General features: G+C 44.6%; 1 protein-coding gene across 1 annotated transcript in view; it reads left to right on the top strand.

Moving 5' to 3' along the window:
* FHL2 (four and a half LIM domains 2) overlaps positions 1 to 18,876 on the top strand; it is a 39,368-nt gene that overhangs the window by 18,068 nt on the left and 2,424 nt on the right. The window contains exons 3-5 of the mRNA XM_054585784.1: positions 3,018 to 3,192; positions 11,232 to 11,401; positions 14,226 to 14,412. Of these exons, the coding sequence (XP_054441759.1) occupies positions 3,018 to 3,192; positions 11,232 to 11,401; positions 14,226 to 14,412 (532 nt within the window). The remainder of the gene's footprint in view (positions 1 to 3,017; positions 3,193 to 11,231; positions 11,402 to 14,225; positions 14,413 to 18,876) is intronic.

Below are 18,876 nucleotides of genomic sequence, written 5' to 3'. Positions count from 1 at the left end.
ACAACCACCCTCATTCCCTCTGCCCCCGGCCCCTGGCAGCCACCACTCTGCCTTCTGTGTCTATGAATCTGGCTGCTCTAGGGATCTCATGTAAGTGGAATCATACAGTGTTTGTCTTTTTGTGTCTGGATTAAGGTTCACCCATGCTGTAGCATATGTCAGAATTTCCTTTCTTTCCTGAGTAATAGTCCAGTGTATGTTTATACATTTTCTTTATCCATCAATAGATACTTGGTAGCTTCCACCTTTTGACTATTGTGAATAATGCTGCCGCGAACATGGGTCTACAGATCCCTGCTTTCAGTTCTTGTGGGCGTACATCCAGAAGTGGAATTGCTGGATCATATGGTAGTTCTATTTTTAATTTTTTGAGGGACTGTCATACTATTTTTCATTCCAAAATTTTTGAAATACATTTATCCCACAGTCAGCTTGACAACAGTGAAAGCATGATCCAACTCCAGCTCTTCTTATATTAGACTATTCCTGTTCGTACTGGACAGGGCTTTAAAGGGTTTTTTCCACTTCATTTAAAGTCTAATCAAGGCAATGCTGAATTGCATTCATTTGGCTATAAACATGGAATTGTTTCTAATTTTTTTTAGTGGATATACACAGCTCTCTTTAGGGGTAGTTTTTGAAAGCAAAGAGCAGCACCGTCTACCAAGATTTTACCTGGTATGCTCACTGGAGATAGCTTTTGAGTCAGATGGACCTGAGCTTGAATCCTGGCTTAAGTGACGTGCCAACTGCACGGCTGTGAGCAAGTAACTGAACTTCTCTGAGCTTCGGTAGTAATATTTACCTTGCAGGGTGGTACAGCCTTGACCTTTCAACATGGTCATAATCATCATCCCTGATATCCCAGAAAGGAATGGGAAAAGTAATGAATTCTTTTAGAAGGAAAGATGTATGCAAAGTATGGACTTTGCAGTGTGTAATGAGATTACATATATAGTCATTAACACAAATTAATGCAGCTTCTACCTTATTTCCTGCCAGAATCACCAGTGAAGTGCAGGTGATTATTTTTCCTCAAAGTTTCTGAAAATACTTAGGGCTAGAAATTCAAGAGACAGGACAGTCCTCTGCCCCCAGGTCATACATCCATTGGTTTGGGTTCTCAAAGGATGAAGAGGAACGGGCATTTCATTGTCCTCTCCCTGGTCCCCCAAGAAGCAGTGCCCATCTCAGAGGGTCCCTGACACCAGGACACAGAGAAACAGAAACAAGTCCTTGAAGTCCTGCATTGAGGAAATTCTATGCTTGTCTTGCCTTTATTCCTTATTGTCTTGTATCAGCCAGGATTCTGTTCCCAGGTGTTGGAAAAGCAAGCCTCAGACAGGACCGGCATAGAGGGAGCTACACACAAGTGCACATAGCCCTTCTGTCACCCAACTGTGTTCATAGGGATTCTACAAAGATACATATTTTTTTAATTCCTTGAATTAAAATGATGTGCAAAGAGATCACCAAATCAAATACCTTTAGTTTGGTTCAAGGTTCTGGGAAAACATACACACAACAGTGTTTCAGCAAGAGAGAACTACTTGTTCTAGTTTGGGTTTTGAGTTGAGTTGGCATTTTAGGTGTTTCTAATCAAGTCTAGGATGGGTGCTTTCACGTCCTGCACATGGCATCACTCAGCTTCTACTCAGGTGTCGTGAGGAGAAGCTCTTGACGTGGGTGGCGTGAGCGGTGGTGTTTGGGGCTCCTGGGAGCTGGAAGCTGGCCCAGGAAACCCTGTGGTGGCCTAAAATTCTGTTTCTCCCTTGTTAATAAATGGGTGATGGTTCTAGATCAGAGCTGGGAATACTAGGAACAATAGGAAAATAATCCCATTTAAGATAAAACTGGATGGAAACAGGTTATTTTAATTTTGTATTGGTGCTTTCAAAATCCCATATTCCATTTTAACAACACAAGTATGAGAAGATTTCTTATGATTTTTCAAGCAAAACTAAGGGTTGCATAAAGTCTGCATAGTTTTCTCTCCTGGGTTCATTTCTCTTTTTGACCCTTTGCTAAAAGAGCATAGGTTCTGTCTTCTCAACATCTGTCCTGTCTGTTCCTGTCTGCTCTTCCTACAGACCAGACCTATGGGCCCCTCACTTCCCTGTAGGGACCTTCTACGAGCCTCCACCTCTGTTTTCTCCTTCCCCATTCCCTGTGCTTTTCCAACTGTCACACGCAATCTTAACATGTCACTCCCCACTGCATTCAGGATAAACTTGAACTGCATACAGACCTTAATGGAGCCCTCCTGGTCCAGTCTGGGCAGGAACTTGCCCCTATCATGCCCTGGCCTGTCCCTGAAGACCAACACTCCCCTCCACAGAAAACCCTCCTCTTGCCCCTCATCCATGCGCATGCTTTTCTCTGCCTGGAATTCCTTCTCCAAACCCTCTGCCCAGCTCAGTGCCCTCTGGAGAGCTTCTACACTCAGCTGGTGGCATACCACATAAAGTCTCCTTACCCACTTTCTACCAGAAAAAACTAGGGCCCTGTGCTGGGTCTCCTTTCCTGAATTTCCCTCTACTCAGGGCTTTCCTCTCCTGCTGGTCATCACAGTGATCCTGCTGTCATGGCTGGTTTTGATGAGCTCCCTCATGGTCCAAGGACTCCTGCAGGCTCAAAGGACTGTTTATTGAGTAAGAAGCTTGTGTTTTCTGTTTCTTTCTTATAGATGATACCTAAGGGAAATCCATTCATTTTTCAAAACATCATTCTCTCTCTCTCTCTCTCACTCACACACACACACACACACACACACACACACACACACACACCCCCTGTGTAAATGGTTGCTCCAAATGCAGTGAAAGAAAAGCATCCTAACCTTGCTCATTTCAGCAGTAGGTGAAGGTCATGGTACAGGAATGCCCAAAGGCCTTGGCCCCTGCTTTACTCCCTGTTCGTGCTGCAGATTTGCACCATGCCCCTCTATAGTGCTCAGACAGAGCAGTTCCGAACCTGTCTGCCCTCTGACAATCTCATGTGTCTGGGTCTGTCTGCAGGACTTGTCCTATAAGGACCGACACTGGCATGAGGCCTGTTTCCACTGCTCGCGGTGCAAGAGCTCGCTGGTAGACAAGCCCTTTGCTGCCAAGGAGGACCAGCTGCTCTGCACGGACTGCTACTCCCATGAGTACTCATCCAAGTGCCAGGAGTGCAAGAAGACCATCATGCCAGGTCAGGAACACTCCCTTCTTCCTGTGATACCACGAAACATGCTTTGTCTTTCTTCCCTTCTACTTGCTGCATCTGTACTCATTTGGTTATTTAAGCAAATGCCTTGTGGCCTCCTGGCGCCAGACCCAGGGCAAGCAGCTAGGTGTTCATGGAACAGTGAGTGGAGAGGCATCCCTGGTCCTCCACCACATGGAGTTTACATTCTAGCCAGATGGACGCTACCTTCTAGATCAACACAGACTTGACTGAAGCTGGGTCAGGTGCCAACGACAGTAATAAGGTGACTTGTCTGTTGAAGGGGCAGGATGGGACTGTGTTTCTTGTTGTTTAGGAGGAAAGTAGTTTGTTTTGTTTTGTCTTTTGCAGGAGAAAGGATTGTTTCATTTTTAAAAAATAGAGTGAACAAATATGCATGAAATTTTAAGAACAAATTCTTGTTAGATACATAGAAATGAGGGCAAGGAGAGTGACCTCCGTGAGAGGGGCTGAAGATTTGGACCCTGGACGACTGGGAGAAAGGTGTAGACAGTGTGGCTGGCTCATCGGCCACTTACAATCAGTGAGGTGCTCTGCATAACCGGTCAAGTGTGGCCAGAAGGTAGAATTAGCAGATTTAGCAAATAAGAGCATAGCTAATTTTTTAGTGTCTGTCCCATTTGGACCTGTAATCTGGCATCCCTTCCAGAGAGCTACATAAAACCAGGAGGGAACTCTGTTCCTTGGATATCTTCAGGATGTGTGACCTCCAGAGAGTGAGAGGGGATGAAGCAGTAATTAGATCCCTGGAACCCAGTCTGTGAACAGCAGACTGGTTGGGGTACAGATAGCCTGCGTGAGGAAACAGAGGACTTGGGGGAATGTAACTTGATAATAGGGCCCAAGGGCTCTGAGAACCCCATCAGGAGGGCACTGACAGAGCTACTGCTGAATCCAGCTCGGGTTGCCAGTGAATCCTCAGAGTGCTTGGGAAGGTGTCCATCTTCAAGACTGCTTCTTTAGTAGGTGAGCATCCTTTAGCTCTAGGAAGGTTTAGAATTAAGGCCAGACATATTAAGAGAGTCTAACCCGTAGTACTGATGTGGTATGAAATAATCTGATCAAGTACGTATGGGGTTTAAAAACAAGATGGCCTAAAGAATAGGTTAAGCTTGTGATTCTTATTGATTATTTTTTAGAGAGAAAGAGAGGAAGGGAGAGAGAAGTGGGGGAGAGATCGATTTTTGTTGTTCTACTTATTGATGCGTTCACTGGTTCCATCCCAGGGCTGAACCCGCAGCCTTGGCACATCAGGACAGCATTTCTACCAACAGCACCTGGCCAATGCTAGGCTTGTGATTTTCAACTGAAAATTTCTTAACAGAGAAAATGTTTTGACATTTCAGATCTCCTAAGCTTCCCCGTATTTATAGGTTTAATTCATTTTAACAACAATTATTTAGGAACTTGAGGTTCAGTTGGGTAGTTGAGGTATTTTAAAGTGATATCAAATATATTACAAAAGTAGTTTTAAAGGAGTTCAGTTCACTGCATTAATAAACAGAACCAAACACAATGTCCCCTTAACAGTGATTTTTAAAATTCACTACACTCAAGAATTCAGTAATAGATGTGTCATATGAACTTAAGCTGAGGGTTTTGGGTTTGTTACATCAATAGATTGAGTGCTAATTTTTAAAGACCAAGGTGATCTGCTGAGTAATCATATTTCATATGAGAATGAAGGCTACTGAGATAATTTAAAGTTAGACTCTAACTCTTCAGAGGAAGACTAATTGCCAAGCTCTGGAGTTCTTGTTTTATTTTTCGTTTGCTTTGTTTTTGGCAGTGAAGATACTGAAGAGTTCTGAGCAAGAGACTGAAATACAGGAACTGTATTTTAAGAAGATATATTGGACAAGAAATCCAAACTTTTAAAAAAGGCATGGGCATAATTAGGCTTTCAGTGAGATGGTTTCTATTACTACTTCATTTCTTTGGTCAATACATCTTAAAAATAACTGGGACATTCTATCATGAGGAACAAAAACCCAGAGCAATGTCCTCACAGCCCTGCTGGAGCCGCTGTGGCAGCTTCCAGTGGTGGAAAAAATGGGCAGGAAGACTTTTACAAAGTTATGTTAACGCTGTACATGTTGGAACCGAGGGACCCACATGTGGTGATGGTGGAGATGCAAACTAAAGCCCACATAAAAGCAAGGTGACCTGCCACCTTCTCCTACTGGGAGTCACCTACAGAGACACAACAGTCCTGGCACAATAGGAACCACAGAAGTAGTTGAAAAACAAGTTAAATCTTTACTAAGTTTTCATGGTCAGAGCCCACGGAAGGTTCCATGGGTGACTCAGAGCAGACTCCTTTAAATTCATCACAGCTTCCACATTCACCCACTCCCCAGAGCCCTTCCCTAGCTGGCTGGTCCTGCCTTCTTCAGCCCATCTGTCCACCTTCTGGATTTGTGTGTGTGTGTGTGTGTGCGCGCGCTTGCTTGTCCTTCCTCAGCATTGCTCTGCTCTTTTTCAAGTAAACCCTGCGACCTCTCTGCTTCTCCAGTTCCTCCCCTTCATTCCCCTACCTGGAGGGCCAGGTCAGGATAGGAGTCTTTGGGGAGAGGGCGGGGAGGGAGACCCAGAGGACCAAGTACCAGGCTGTGTGGGTCACCTGGAGCTCCTGGGACTGGTGCGAGCTGCACAGACCAAGCGGGCATCTGCAGAGGTGGCAACAGAGCCCATGGGAACAACTGGGATCTTCAAGAAGGGAGTTTGTGGTTCATTTGGCAATAGGGCGTTGTGTAGGTGTTAAAGAATGTCCCGGCTAGGCTCGGGCACTTTGAATAACTATGTTAAATCACACAGCAGGAAATTGTAAAAGCACTGACAACTTTAAGCTTACATGACCTTAAAGTTTACCTGTCTCAGGTCACCAGTGAAGAAATCAGAAGGTTAAATGGCCACCTCAGGCTACAGTTAGTGGCTGAACCAGGATTAGGATCCCATTGTCCAGTGCTGTCCCTGCTGCACTGTGGTCTGAGCAGCCTTCTGGACCAGGCTAAGAGAAAGGCTGACCGGGACTTGTAGGTATGGATATCACTAACGCCTTGCACTGTGGCAGCGTTGGTTAATTCTGAAGGTGGAAAAATGGAGGACATGCAAGATAAACCTTGGTGGTGTTGGGCATGCACAGCCTTGCTAGTAGGAGTGCAGAGCAGCAGTGTCGATTTTATCTCCAGCAAGACAGCTTGGCTCCATGCACGTCCACTGGGTGGAGGGTCAGGAGGCCTGTGTCCTCGCTGTGCTCCTCAGCAGCTATGTGACTTTAGCCACCTACAGTTGTTTAGACCTTGGTCTCCTCCCCGCCCCCATCCCCACCTCTCCACCTTCAGCCTAAATTTAAAGTAATAGACTGAGTTACTTTAAATTCAAAGCAGTCTGGCAGGTGTAACTTTTTAGAAATTTTTTCCTTCCGTGCCGCCTGCAAGAGCACATTTTCTTTAGTGACTTGGCCTGTTGCTCCAGTGACTCCTCTGACACCTCTCACACTTGTTCCCATCTTTGCTGAGTGACAGCGGGCCACAGGAGATGTGAGCTGGTCTCATTGTGTTGTTTCCACCATAGGGTCCATCCCAGCCCCTCCCTCACCTTGGGGTCCTTCCCTGTACTCCCAGTCCTCAGGGAAAGGCTAGAAATCGGCAGAATTTGGTTTCTAGTCTCCTGTTGTATGGTTCTGACTTCTCAGTCAGTCACTGCCCTTCATTGAGACTCTGTTTCCCTTTCTGACAAGATGGGAGGAGAAGACCCAAGTTTATCTCAGAAGTTTGTCTACAGTGATTCTTGGAAATTCTATTTTACAGTCTCAGTCCTGGGGCCATTCAAGACTTTAACCTTTATCACCAATCATGACATAAAAAACAAATATTTCCCGGGTATTTGAATTTCTCTCTAGAGAAACAGAGAGAGAGAGATTTGTAGTAAGGAATTGGCTCACACCCTGGGGGCCGGCATGTCTGCAGCTCAGAGGGCAGATGTACAGACTGGAGACTCAGGTCAGAGTTGATGTTTCAGCCTTGAGTCTGAGTCTCTTAGAGCAGCAGGCTGGACACTCAGACAGCGTTTTTCTCTTGCAGTCTTGAGAAGTATTTCTTCTACTAGGGGAAACCTCAGGCTTTGCTCTTAGGGCCTGATTTGACTGATTAGATGAGGTCCACCCACACTTTATTCAAAGTCTACTGATTTAAGAGTTAATCACATCTGTAAAGTACCTTCACAGCCACATTAGACTGGTGTACAAACAACTGGGCATCATAGCCCAGATAAGTTAACACATAAAATTAACCATCACACCTTCCATTTCTCATGGTATCTACTGGAGAGAGAAAAAAAATTCATGTTCAGACAGCAAATAGAAATCAAACATTAATTGGCTCAGGTCTCTCCTGTTAAGGAATAGGGAATCTGGGGTGCAGCCTTCCAGGTTGCAGGCTCCGTGGTGAGAAATGCTATGTGGCAATCACAACAGGACCACAGCTACTGCTGATTGAGCAGGTGCAGTGCATGGGCCTGTCCCTGCTCATGGGACCCAGTTTGTCCTGCAGTGTCCCTGCAGCTGATCGGCTTCACCTCATGTTACAGACACCACAACTGAAACCAGGTGGCCAAGGGCATGGTGAGCTCTGGGTGGGGGGACGAGGGCTCCCTGTGACAGGGACAGCAGCGAGGGTGGAAGCACACTTCACTGAAGGGTGCAGGCGGGGGAAGGTGAAGGTGTCCAGTTGTTGGTTTTCCCTCCGCTGCGGACATCTCACTCACTGTTGTCTGTGGGTTCAGAAGACAAGGTGGCTGAGCATTTGCTTCAGCTCCACAGCCCAGAGATGTTTAGTTTGTGCTTCATGGGCGCACACAGCCTGGCGCCCTGTGCCCAGATGCTCTGGCCAAGTGAGGAGAGAGCCTGGAGCAGTGTGGGTGAGGGGAAGAGACAGAGGACAGGAGGCCTGCTTTAGATGAGACAGTCCAAGGTGATAACATTTAGGCCTAGATTTGCATGAGGAAAAGGTCCTGACTGTGTGAAGACGCAAGGCAGAGTCAGCTAAAGACATGGAACTGTGAGCAAGAATTGGGCCCTGTCCTCCAGGAGTGTGTCCTTGGAGGGACTGACCGGTAGGCCATGGGGATGTCCAGCCATTGCTGCTCTACAGGAGTGGACCAGGGTATATGGGATAAAGGCTACAACTTTCCAGAGCAATGGCATAATTCCGAGTTCAGGAAGCAAAACATTAAATAGCTTAACTGGTATTTGAGGTGAAGACAGACATAAGTATATCTTAGAATGTAAGCTGTGCAAGTTTACTAAAATTTTTGTGATTTCAAAGACATTTCATGATTCTGGTAAGCTGAACTAGGGGAGGGCTCAGACCATTCCCTAAGAGTACCGCTTCTCCACCCTCAGTGATATGCATCTCACTGTGGTCTTAGGGACTTTCAGATGGAAATGTTGGAGAAATCCATCTGAAACCTGCTGTGCTAAAGAGCAGGGAAGTCAGGAAAGGGACACTTGGGAATCACATTTCAGCAGTCTTCAATGATAAACTGGATTTCAACAGAAGGAGAAGTCAGATAGGGTCACTTTTGGACATGGACTGGACACCAGAGGCAGGGTGTGGAAAAAGCCTGGTGTGTGCAAAACAAAAAAGAAGGAAAAGGCAAGCACTGTGTCATCATAACATTTGGCTTCCTTGCTTTGGTTTGATTTTTTTAAAGTGCTACAGCCAGAGCAAGATGAATATCAGTGCAGAGAGCATTGGTGTGCTCTTGAATTTAGATAGGTAGGACAAGAGGCATGTTCTAAACTAAAAAGTCACCCTCTGGGCTCACACCTTACAGAAGTCAATTTCTTGATGTAGTCAGGAAGCCAGGGTTGTGTGACACACCACAGTGCTAGGGTTCACCAGTTCTCATCTACGAAATGCTGAGGCCCTGTTTGCAGAGATTTCTTGCAGAAGCCCCACAGCCTCTGAGTAGGTTCACACCATCACTAATCCTTCACCGAGCTTTTGCTTCCTCACTTGCTTACTTGAATCTGAAAAAGATGTTTCTTCCTTTGGCGAATTGGTCTGACGTGCCGATTGTTAGAAGGAGGAACTTTGCTGCCACCTGCTGGCAGTGTTTCACAATACTTTTGCAGGTCTGTGTAAAGGGTGCCTCTCAGATGTGCACCCACAACCCTTCGGGCTGGAAGTGCCCAGTGGATTCCCAACTAGCGATAGGACAGCTCCCTGAGCACTGGTGTTGATATAAGACTTATTTCAGAAGACACCAAGAGTGCATTTATGTGGTCTTGCTTGGAGTCCTATATTCATTGACAAAAAAACTGCTTAATCAGAGGGAAGAACAGATATTAAAAGAACAAGTGAAGAAGCTATACATGAGAAAATAACCCCTCCAGAGATTGAGGTAAATCATTCTAGAATTTACATTAAAATCCTTCTACCATTTTTACCTAAAATTAAACTGCTTACTATAATTTTCCTCATTTCAGGATTCATCACCCCATGATTGAATCCCATAGGCTTAGAAGATCACTGTGTGCCATCCCTCCCCCCAAGAATTTCTTGGGTTTTTTATTACTTTATGGCGGGTGGTACACTCAAATGTCTGATCTTGGAAATACAGGAAGCTAAGAGAGTGACCCCAAAATGATAGCTAATAAAATAATCCCGTAATGATTCCCAGAATCATGTACACCTCACCAACTTTCCAACCAGCTAAAATACAGCCCTTAGTTTGTTGTATTATTTTTTTTGACTTGAAGACTATCGATGCCTACATCGTGCTGCCAGTACTGTCTCAGAATGCTGCCACCAGGCTCCTGCCCTCGGCCTTCATTCCTGACCCTGAGTTGGAGTTCTTAGAAAGCAGCATCCTTTTTGTGAGCCCAGGGATTGGCAAAATGTTCCATAAAGAACCTGATAAATATTGTGGGCTTCGTAGGCTATGCAGTCTCTGTCACAACTATTCGATGCTTCCATTGTGGTATGATAGCTATAGAGGGTGGAAGTAATGGGTGTAGCTATGTTCCAATTAAACTTCAGTTATCAAATGGGCGGCAGTCTGGGTTTGGCCCTTCCGCTGTGTGTTGTGTGCTGGTGCCCAAACATTTCTGTTCCCTCACCCATTACGCTCCTTGTTTTCCAAATCCTTCTATATTTCTGCTTCATACCAAGGGTGCTCACATACATGTCTGTCCTGAACCATGTCTTTCAATAAATATACACACATTTTTTGGTAAAGTTTGGGAAAAACATCAGTCAACAAGTATTGAGCATTGGCTGTGAATCAGCCTTGGCGGTGGGGGTGTGAGCGAACCCAAAAACATTTCAGTTCTCTATCTTCTTAACCTACTTGAGAAAATTATGTAAGCATATCGCATGATAATAGTTATTGAAAAGGAAATATGTGTCGAGATAAGAGCAGAAAATTACTACATGGGACGTACAAGTTATGCGTGTGGATGTTAGTGGTAGCACTAACGTAGTGTGTGAAAGCACTGAGGTCGATCACAGCTGGGTTTGCACTGCAGCTGCATAAAGTGAGTGATGGAGAGGCTCCTTGTTGAATCAGGCTGGAGACTAGGATCCTTCCCACCCAACTGTTCCCATTCCACTGAGAAGCAGAGGGGTGTTTGTTAACAGGTCCCTCTGCTCCAAAATTCACCTTCCACCAGGGTGAGTCTGAGCTATGCCAGATTGCTCTTTATATTTTGCGATGCTGAGAGACACACAAATATCCTTTTTCATGTTATGTGCATACAAATATGTTGAGTGTGTACAGATGTTGTTCTAGAAGCTGGGTGTACAGCCATGGACCACTGGACAAAATCCCAGCTTTCTACAACATAGAAATTATTCCCATTTAGAGGTGAGCATTTGAGAGCTGAAGTGACTTGCTGTGGTCACAAAACTGGATGATAGCAGGTTTCAGTGCAGACTGCTGGGACTCTCAGGCAGTCATTTTCATAGCTGCTCTGTTTTTCTTGACTCTCACAACAGGGACCCGCAAGATGGAGTACAAGAGCAGCAGCTGGCATGAGACCTGCTTCATCTGCCATCGCTGTCAGCAGCCAATTGGAACCAAGAGCTTTATCCCCAAGGACGAGCAGAATTTCTGTGTGCCCTGCTATGAGAAACAGTATGCCTTGCAGTGTGTTCAGTGCAAAAAGGTATCTGATTCTCCCCTGGACCTTGCATACTCGAGTCAGCTTGGCTCTATGGCCCCTGTCAGCTTGCCCCTTCCAAAAGGGATGACAGCTGTGATGCGTGAACCGCATAGAAGTTGTGTCTCTTTCACCCCCTGTCCCATAGTTCTAATGCATTTGTGTGTTCTAGTCTTTTCAGACATGAGTGCTGTTTACAAATATTTGCTCATTTATCACTTGATATTAAAGAGAAAGAGAACTTACTATCCCAAAGCTGCCTTTGTTAAACCGCTCTCCTTGAAGATAAAAGAAGCCTGGCGCTAAACTTACTAAGAAGGAGGGAGGGAGAAGGCCCGCCCTGTGGATGAGGCAGATCACTAATTACACTTACCCAGCCAATCCTGTGCTGTGTCTGTCATGGCTGTTAGGTTAGAGAAAGCAAAGGAGTCCTGGACCTGTGGAAAGCCATCTCTCTCCAGCCTACCCTGTTACACCGACATCTGTACCCTTCAGGCTATAGCGGAGTTCGCTGCAGTGTGTCCTCTTTCACACACACAGGTCACAACACTGCTGAGCTGTAGACTCCCACTGCCACAGTGCTACTTGTAGAACTTGGTGCTGCTTGTTTGGCTCCTGCCCCTTCTATCGACTGTGCTCTCTTTACCATCTCTCCAGCTGGGGTCCTGCCTGGTCTTCAGTCTGTGGGAGGGCAGCCCTCCTGCCAGGCCCTGTCCCCTACTGTCCCCTGTCCTGGGTGAACCTTGGCTAAAACTTCTCATCGTCTGCACCTTTTGAAAGGGCAGAGTATTGCTAATTTTCTTCAGCCTCTTTCATTTCCTTCTCTCATCTCCACTTTTTAAAATGATTTTTTTTAAGATTTCATTTATTTATTTCAGAGAGAGGGGAAGGGAGGAAGAGAGGGAGAGAAACTGATGTGTGAGAGAAACATTGCTCAGTTGCCTCTTGCACCCACTCCCCAACCCAGGACCAGCCTGAAACCCAGGGATGTGCCCTGACCGGAAATCAAACTGGCGACCTTTCAGTTTGTGAGATGATGCTCAGCCAACTGAGCCATGTTGGTCAGGATGCTCGTTTCCATTTTTTTCTTTACTACTGTTTTCAATTCCATTTCTCCCTATTCCCCTGTCATGATCATGCTATTTGTGTAGTATTTAGTTCTTTGTCCTTAGATTGAATTTCACTTCTGTGTTTATATTAGGAATCCTCTTGTCCGCCTGCTCCTTTTTGGTTTTGTTTTTCTTAATAGATCCAAGGGAAGTTCATTTTAGTTGCTTCCCTTTCTCTGCATTTTTCCCCATGTTATTGTGCCATTTAATTGCAGAAATGAAGGCACATCGCCTTCTGGGCTGCACAGCTGTGTGTGCATGTGATCATCAGTACACACAGCAGCATGCATGCCAGAAGCAGCCATTCCTCCCTCTCACAGGCACTCTAGAGCATGAGGGTCTGATGGTAGAGGAGACAAGACACAGTCTGGGTAGATATATACTCTAATGTCAAACATTCAAGTACTATTGACAAGTATGCTTTGGAAAATAACAGTTGTAACAGAGTGTACCCCTGGAGGACCTGCAGTAATCTGAGTTGGGGACCCAGGGTGGTGTTTAGGGAACATTCTCTAAGAAAGAGCCATCTATGCCAAGACATCTGAGTTAGCTGGGTGATGTGAGGGGGAGGGGGCCATGGAATCTGGGTGGAGGGAGGGCAAGAAAGTGTACTTCAGACAAAGGAAATGTCTTACACATAAACGCCTTCTGGAGCCATGTAGATACCTTGCCCCTCCCCCCCCCAACATATTTTGCACAAATTCTATTCCTTAGGGGAATACTTACAGGGTAATTTTTAATGGTTTATAGTTTAATAAAAAGAATACAGGATAGAAGGAAGGAAGTCCTAAACTTCAGTTCCTCCTTTCATTAACTAGCTATGAATTCTCAGGCAAGTCACCTAATTTCTTTGGGTCCCAGTTTACTCGTCTGCAAAATGGCAATAATGTCTGTCTTTATGTTAGTAATAGAGGAGGTACTGGATGATACAGCAGTGTTGAAAAATACACTTCCCAAATGTGTTGATGTGAGCATTTCCACTCCATCTTCCATTACCATTGCTCTGTCAAGCTGAGACTCACTGGACTCCTCACATACCATACTCAGTTCTGTCTTCATCCATTTTTCAATGAGTATAAAAAGGAAAATAGAGCAAATCGAGGCATTGATGAGCAGTTCTGGTATATTAGGCTTCTCACAAAAGTTGTAGACTGTAAGATGGAATGAGAAGGAAGGCTGTGGGCTTATTTTCCCCCAACCCTCCAAGATGCCTGTTCTTCCATACAGCATCAGCAGGCCCAATCCCATGGTGTCTTTTAACCTCATCTACAACTAATGAATAGACCAAGTTGCACAGGGATCTTTATGGATGACTAGCCCACAGGCCCAGGGGCTGTCAGGAGCAGGGTTAGGATTCAAGTCTCTCTTCTTGATGTGGGCTCTGGTGTTCACCCTCGCGACATCACCTCCTCCCTGGCGAGGAAGCACTGCTGCCTGTGACACTGCACCTTTGAGTCCCAGCATCCCTCTGAGGGGCCGAAGGTGATGTCCTAGTACCTGTCTCACAAGCAGGAATGCCAGGGTCTGCAGCAGTGGAAGGGGTAATAGAGGGGTGACTATGAAGTCTGTGAAGCAGTTTCTCAGTGACTTAACCAGAGCTGGATGTTTTCTGGGTGAGGATCTTGCATCACTGATGGCAACAGTGGAGGATAGGAAAGAGTGCTAAGAACAGAGGCCACTCTGCCTTGGGAGACTGACCTTTGCCCTCTTGCCTCCTCCAGCCCATCACCACTGGAGGAGTCACTTACCGGGAGCAGCCATGGCACAAGGAGTGCTTCGTGTGCACAGCCTGTAGGAAGCCACTGTCCGGGCAGCGCTTCACATCCCGGGACGAGTTTGCTTACTGCCTGAACTGCTTCTGCGACCTTTATGCCAAGAAGTGTGCCGGATGCACCAACCCCATCAGTGGTGAGTGTCTCTGGGAGTCCCTGCTTGGGTTCATGATCTTCCACTCTCCTTCACATAGCCATTTGAAGGTTGAGCAAGGTATAAGACTTTAGCATGTGAATTTGCTTATACAGGCAACACCTTGGAGATATTGTGGTTCCGGATGCCCCACAATAAAGTGAGTCATACTATTTTTGCTGGTGGAGGGTCTTGTCTTTAATTTGTAAAAATCCAACACCTGTGAAGTGCAATAAAACGAATCACAATAAGATGAGGTCTGCCTGTGTACCTAGATTCTCTGGGTCTCAAAGATTCCGAGCTGACTTTCTTTCCGGTTTCTTGTCCGTGTTACACTGGACAATTCCACAGATAACGGCTTCCCCTCTAACTCACCTGATCACTGAAAACCATATGAATGGCCCATTCTCAAGAGGTTTATTATGTTTGCTTTTGGTTGTATTATCTCCAAAACTGCATTCTGTGAGTATATGACAACCATATAAGCACAATGAAACTGGAATTTTCAGGGTTGGAGAGACTTTTCTCCCACAAGGCCATGGCTGTTTGAGAGGACAAGGCAACATTCTAGGTAGTTCTTTCATATCCCCCAAAGGGCTGGGCAAAGTGAGAGCCCCAAATCCAGTTGGCTGGCAGACTGGACATTGGACAAAACTATGAAACATGCTGAGAAATTCAGTATGGGGAACAGATTACTGGTCTGACTAAAGTCTTCTAAATGTGCCCTACATACTGTCACACAAATCAGTGACAAGGCTGGGAGGGAAGACTGGGAGATTTTGCAACGGCACTGGAGGAGCTCAATGACATGGGGTTCCCAGTTCCGTGACATTCAGTCAATCCCTACCCAGGGCAGATGGCAAATGCATGCAGTATAAACACAGACCCTAGCTAAATAGTGTTTCTGTGTGGCATCACATTTTATACCCTTTCTGTACTTGTTTGACTTTCTTTTTCCTTAGGTCTAGAACCAAGTTCACCAAAGTCGGCTAACTCACCTGATGTAGAAAATCCCAGGTCACTAGAATAATTCTCTCATGTCATGTGTATTTCTGAGCTCATATGTCCATATGAAATGATAAAGAAGAGAAGCATTGCATTTAAATTGTTCTATATCAAGACACCCAGTTACAGTCATTTATATACCAGATTTCCCTTGGCAGCATTTGGGGGGAAAATGAAGTTTATTGCACTAATGTATTAATCTTTAATGCTGTTTTGCAGTAACTTCTATAGAAGTAAATGTTATAAAATTAAGCTTTATAAAGCAATATAATCTACATAAAAGCACTTTTAAATGTAAAGTATCAGGTATGTCTGTTAACTGTGGTTATTACAATTGTAGCACTGGGGCGGGGGTGGGGGTAGCACTAGAAAAACATAATGAAAACTTTACTCCAAAAGAGGAGAGTTAATTGTCTGAAATACAGAGACTAAAGCTCAGGAACCTACTGAGGAGTTTTGAAATTGCAACTGAAATGTACTTTCAGCGAGATTCCCAAACAAATGTGCAAGGTTGTGAGTCTAGATTACGTTTCTAATAGATCCTTAGTACTTTTTTCTTTAACAAACTTTAAGTGATTGTAAATACATTTGAACTTATGTTTTCCAACATTTTCTGTGCAGTGATGCTTAATTCAGTCAGTCCTCATTATTCAGAGTTTGTATTTGCAAATTTACCTACTCATCAACATGTATTTGTGACTACAAAATCAAAACTTACAGCGTTTTCATGCTCATTTGCATACATGCACAGATATGGTGATAATTTGAGTCATCTGATGTGAACATTTCCCAGTCAAGGTGCAACGAAGCAATATTCTATCTTCTTGTTTCAACTCCTATTGGAAACAAAGGCCCTTTTCATGGTCTGTTTAGTGCCATGTTTTTTCCATTTTCTGTGCTTTTTATTGGCATTTTCATTGCTTAAAATGCCCCCACAAGGATAGTGCTGTCTGTTCCTGAGCCCAGGAAGGCTGTGAGGTGCCTTGTGCGTTAAATAAGCTTCCTTCAGGCTTGCATTGCAGTACTGTTGGGCATAAGTTCAATGTTTATGAGTCAACAATGCATATTAAATAAGTCTTTAAACAGAAATAGACACAAAACAAGGTCATGTATTGGTGATAGAAATGTTGTGACCAGAGGCTCATAGGAACCTCACCCTGTATTTCTTGCAGGAGCAGGGGTTCAGCATATGCTAATCCATTGTTCACAGTGACTTTATAGAACAGATTTACCTGAAATAGTGAGAATTTACTGTACATGCCTCTCACCTTTAGCAGAATTCATTCCCCAGCCTGTCTTTGGATCTCATATCTATCACTTGCCCCCTTTGCTGTCAAGGAAATAGTGGACCTTCTAAAAGGAGGCTTTCAACCTGGGACAGCTGTCCAGCACAACTCCTATCACTAACATCCTTTCCATCCTCTCCTTCCCAATGCTCCTCCTTGCCCCAGATCTACAGGATAGCAGGACTTAACAGAGGAAGGAGAAAGAAGAAACATGGAATGGTAGAAACACTGGGGGGCTTCCTAGCTGCTTTTGGGCTTTCCAGTTTGCTCAGTGATGAAAAGAAAAACGAGTTCAGGTACACCTTGGAGATACTGCGGGTTCAGCCTAGACCGCCACACTAAAGCAAGGTCATAATAAAGTAAGCTCTAATCTTTTTGCTGGTGAAGGATCTGGCCTTCAATTTACAAAAAAACACAACATCTATGAAACATAGTAAAGTGCAATAAAATGAGCTGTGTTGTGTATCTTCTAGCTGTTCTGCAGTCCCTGCCCCTGAGTGAAGTTAAAGTGTTGCCTAAACCGCTGATTTACAAACATGGCTACACATTGAAAATGGTTGGGGTGCTTTAAAAATTACTGCTGACTGGGTCATGAATTAATTGGCCATGATCTGGAAGTTTTAAGATTTTACTTATTTATTTTTTAGAGAGAGGGGAAGAGAGGGAGAGAAACATCAATCGGTTGCCTCTCACACATGCCCCAACCAGACACCAGCCCACCACCCAGGTCTGTGCCATGACTGGGAATCAAACTGGTGACCTTTCGTTCTGTGGGATGACGCCCAACCAACTGAGCTACACCTGCCAGGGTGATCTGGATGTTTTAAAAACTTCAAATATGCAGAAAAGTTTGAGACCCACTGGCCTAAATCACTAGTTTGGTTCTGCCTCAGGGCTAGGGCATGAACTCTGATCTGTAGGCCTTTTATAGCCCTTATGAGTCTAGTGTTAGAGGCAATCAATATTGTAACTCAACTTTTAAAGCTATAACATATTTAGAAAGAGTTGAAAAGCATTACTAGTGTAGCAGAGATGGTGTGGTATTACAACGAGCACATGAACTTACATTACAGGACAAGTTCAAGTCCCAACCCTGTCACTATATAGCTGAGGGGGGGAAAATCTCTAGGGCCTCGGGTATCCCCCGTGTAAAAAGATTGAATGCCTAACGTCAGCCTCGCCAAACTATTTGATGAATTACAGACTTCGCATGCTAGTCTGATATATATATTTTATTATGCTATTGCAGTTGTCCCATTTTATTCCTCCCCTTCATTCCCCTCCACCCTGCACCTGCCCTAGCACCAGCATCCCCCCCCCCTTAGTTCATGTCAATGGGTCATACATATAATTTCTTTGACGTCTCCATTTCCTATACTATGCTTAACATCCCCTTGTGTATTTTGTACCTACTAATTAAGCTTCTTATTTCCTGTACCTTTTCTCCCATTCTCCCCCCTCCCCCTCCCCTCTGATCTCCATTTCTGTGATTTTGTTCCTGTTCTAGTTGTTTGCTTACTTTGTTTTTCTTTAGGTTCAGTTGTCAACAGTTGTGTTTGTTGTCATTTCACTGTTCAAAGATTTTTATCTTTTTCTTAGATAAGTCCCTTTAACATTTCATATAATAAGGGCTTGGTGATGATGACCTCCTTTAACTTGACCTTATCTGGGAAGCACTTTATCTGCCCTTCCATTCTAATTGACAGCTTTGCTGGATAGAGTAATCTTGGATGTAGGTGCTTGTCTTCCATGACTTTGAATACTTCTTGCCTGCCCCTTCTTGCCTGTAAGGTTTCTTTTCAGAAATCAGCTGCTAGTCTTATGGGAACTCCTTCATAGGTGGCTGTCTCCGTTTCTCTTTGCTGCTTTTAAGATTTCCTCCTTATCTTTAATCTTGGGTAACTTAATTATGATGTGCCTTGGTGTGTGCTTCCTTGGGTCCAACTTCTTTGGGACTCTCTGAGCTTCCTGGATCTCCTGGAAGTCAATTTCCTTTGCCAGTTTGGGGAAGTTCTCCTTCATTATTTTTTCAAATAAGTTTTCAATTTTGTGCTCTTCCTCTTCTCCTTCTGGCACCCCTATGATTTGGATGTTGGAATGTTTAAAGTTGTCCTGGGGATTCCTAAGTCTCTCCGCATTTTCTTGAATTCTTATTTCTTCATTCTGTTCTGACTGA

This window comes from Pteronotus mesoamericanus, unplaced genomic scaffold (genome assembly GCF_021234165.1).
Source record: "Pteronotus mesoamericanus isolate MK-2021 breed Mesoamerican mustached bat unplaced genomic scaffold, CSHL_Meso_final contig_121, whole genome shotgun sequence".
Lineage (NCBI taxonomy): Eukaryota > Metazoa > Chordata > Mammalia > Chiroptera > Mormoopidae > Pteronotus > Pteronotus mesoamericanus.
This window is presented reverse-complemented; position numbering and strand designations above follow the sequence as displayed.